Source organism: Liolophura sinensis, chromosome 1 (assembly GCF_032854445.1).
Source record: "Liolophura sinensis isolate JHLJ2023 chromosome 1, CUHK_Ljap_v2, whole genome shotgun sequence".
Lineage (NCBI taxonomy): Eukaryota > Metazoa > Mollusca > Polyplacophora > Chitonida > Chitonidae > Liolophura > Liolophura sinensis.
The window spans coordinates 24324010-24326761 of record NC_088295.1 but is presented as its reverse complement, the minus strand read 5'-3'; the positions used below and the strand labels follow the sequence as shown (position 1 = coordinate 24326761).

General features: G+C 44.9%; 1 protein-coding gene across 1 annotated transcript; it reads right to left on the bottom strand.

Moving 5' to 3' along the window:
- Positions 1-625: 625 nt before the first annotated feature.
- Positions 626-1126, bottom strand: LOC135472767 (uncharacterized). The gene has a single exon (XM_064752474.1). The coding sequence runs from the start codon at positions 1124-1126 to the stop codon at positions 626-628; it is 501 nt and encodes a 166-aa protein (XP_064608544.1).
- Positions 1127-2752: the final 1626 nt, after the last annotated feature.

Genomic DNA, 2752 nt, shown 5'->3' with positions numbered 1-2752 from the left:
CATACATATGTCGGCATTGCTCTCATGTAGTCTTGCCCTTACTCTCAACCCACGACAGTATTTGTTCCTTAAGCTCTATCTCTGGGATGAACATATCCATTGTCTGAAGCTGTCCGTTGAACACCCGTTAAAGCTTGTCCTTGGCCCAAGTACCAACTGTCTGGTAACTGCAGGGAAAACACAATTCAGCGTCAAATAGATTTATACCGTCTATGTGTACTTATGGACATTTGGGATTTAGGAAAGATTACTGTTCCACAAGCGTTAACATTCACAGCACAACTTATATCGGCTTCCTGACATGCACACGAAGGTCATGGGTTTTCCCCGGGCTATGACTGTTTTCCTAAGACCGTAATGCTGGCCGCCGTGGTATTATTGACCGCGGTGTAAGGCACCTATCAATTCAGGATCAGGATTGAGATTAGAGTCCACGTGTCGCCACTAAACTGATGACGTTCCGTCCAGAAGGATGGATATACGGCTGGCGACAAACGTTTGAAAACGCTTGTTTTCAGGTATTGCAGGACTACTGTGCTGTCAGTCCAGAATGTCGACTCATTGATTTCCATCTTTAGTTCTCTTCAAACGGCTCCGTCTAATTTCACGGATATAACCGCCGCCGTCAATTCCTGACGAGGGACTGTATCTGCTTTATTGTAAGCCTTGATTTCTTAACGAGAACACTACAATGAACTCGACCTTCTCCATTCACTGATCTAAGGTAAGAAAAAGCACCGTACGCCTCCACAGACGCATCGGAGAAATGATGCAACTCTCGGGTCACTATCTTCCCAAAGTCACCTGGTAAGATACAGCGTTCGACCTTGAACTTCTCCAATTTTAGTATCTCTGCAATCCACCTGGACCATTTCTTCTCATTTTCAGGTGTCAGAAGCTCGTCCCAACCTTTCTTCAACCTGGTTTCGTTTTGAAATATCTTTTTGCCTTGAAGAATGAAGGGACATACAAATCCGAGAGGGTCATAAATGGAGCTTATGACGCTTATCAAACCCCAGCGTGTCATTGGCTTGCTTTTAATCTGAGCTCTGATGCCGAGTTTGTCAGTATCTGTATTCCACTGAACTCCCAAGGCTCTTTCAGTCGGGAATATGCAATTTTCCATGTTTAGATCTGCAACTCCTTTAGCTCTCTTCTCTGTGGGAATCGAGCTGGGAACCTTGCGACTGTTACTTATCCATTTATTCAGCAAATTACACAACTCACCGACTAACTTCACTGCCTTGGCTTCAAAGGCAACTGACTTCAGACAATCGTCTACACAGAAATTGTCATTTACTGTCAGGACCACATCTTAGTCAAATTCGCCGCCGTGATCTTCAGCTGTTCGCCATAGCGCAAATGTTGCACAGCTTTGGCACCATACACCACCAAAACGATGAGCAGTCATTCGGTAGATATCTGAACCTCCACTGATACCATCACTCCACCAAAGAAATAGGAGTTGAAATATACCTTGATTTGGCGAAACATCGCCGTAACATCCCCTATCAACACAACCGTCTCCTCGCGAAAGCGCAACAGTACTCCCAGAAGTTTGTTTGTTAAATCTCGTCCCTGCAAAACTTCGTCGTTCTAGGATGTTTCGTTGTATTTGGCTGCACAATCAAACACCACTCTTAACTTCTTTTTCGTTCACGACAGCATGATGCCGAAGGTACCATGCTTTTCCTTTGTTGCCCACCCTTTTGTCTTCAACCTTTTCAGCAAATCCCCTTTTCACACGTTCTTTAATTTCTGCGTTATATCTTTCAAATAACTCAGGGTCCTTCCTGAGACGCCTGCCAAGGCCCTCGAAGCGACTTTCTGCAACTGAGTAGTTACTGGGAAGATCAGGTGTAGACTGATTAAAAGGAATCCTCGTCTCATAATGCCCTCCAACCAACTTGGTTGTTTTGCTCCAAATATCGGAAATCTTCTGGTCATTCCTTGACATCTGAGTCACATCATCTGACAACGACTCACTGGCAGTCAGTTCCCAAAATGTTTCTACCTGCTGATGCAACTCTTTATCAGCTTGGATGAAATTCGAGACAGGGGAGAAACTCTTTTCACTTCCCAGTGGTCCATTTAACGTCCATCCAAACATGATACGCGTGGCATAAGGTTGGTTCACTTGGCCTCCCTTTACATCAATTGGAACCCATGCATCCGGAACATCTTGTCCAATCAATATCATTACATTTACATTATCTACAATTGGTATGCCTACTCCCTGCAGATGAGCCCATTGGTCTAAGTCGCCCGGGACTGCCACCTTGTCTCTCAAAGTTGGCAACCTGCTAGCAGAAAACACATTTGATAGCTGAATTACCCTCCGTTCCTGCATATCTGCTTTTTACAAAGACATAAGAGTGACGTCAGGCTTGCTATCTCCTTTTTCAAGGGTTGTCAGGGACAACTTGGTTTAAACTCCACTCGCTCCTAGTTTATCAAGCAAGACAAAGGAGCAAAAGGTATTCGTAATGCCGCTGTCCAGCAAAGCATAGGTCTTGATAAATCTTTGCCCACCGTTGGCTCGTACTTTCACTGGAACTATACGTAAGGCAATCTTGGTCACACCGGCCCCAGTGATCTCGCATCTAGAGCTGCACACTTGTAACTCACTTGTCTTTGGCATGCCATAGGCATTATTAGGGTGCATACTGCCACAGCTTGTTTAACTTTTCAGGGCCCAAAGGAAGCAGTTTTGAGTGCTTTTTCCCACTCCCACGGATTGGACATTCATATG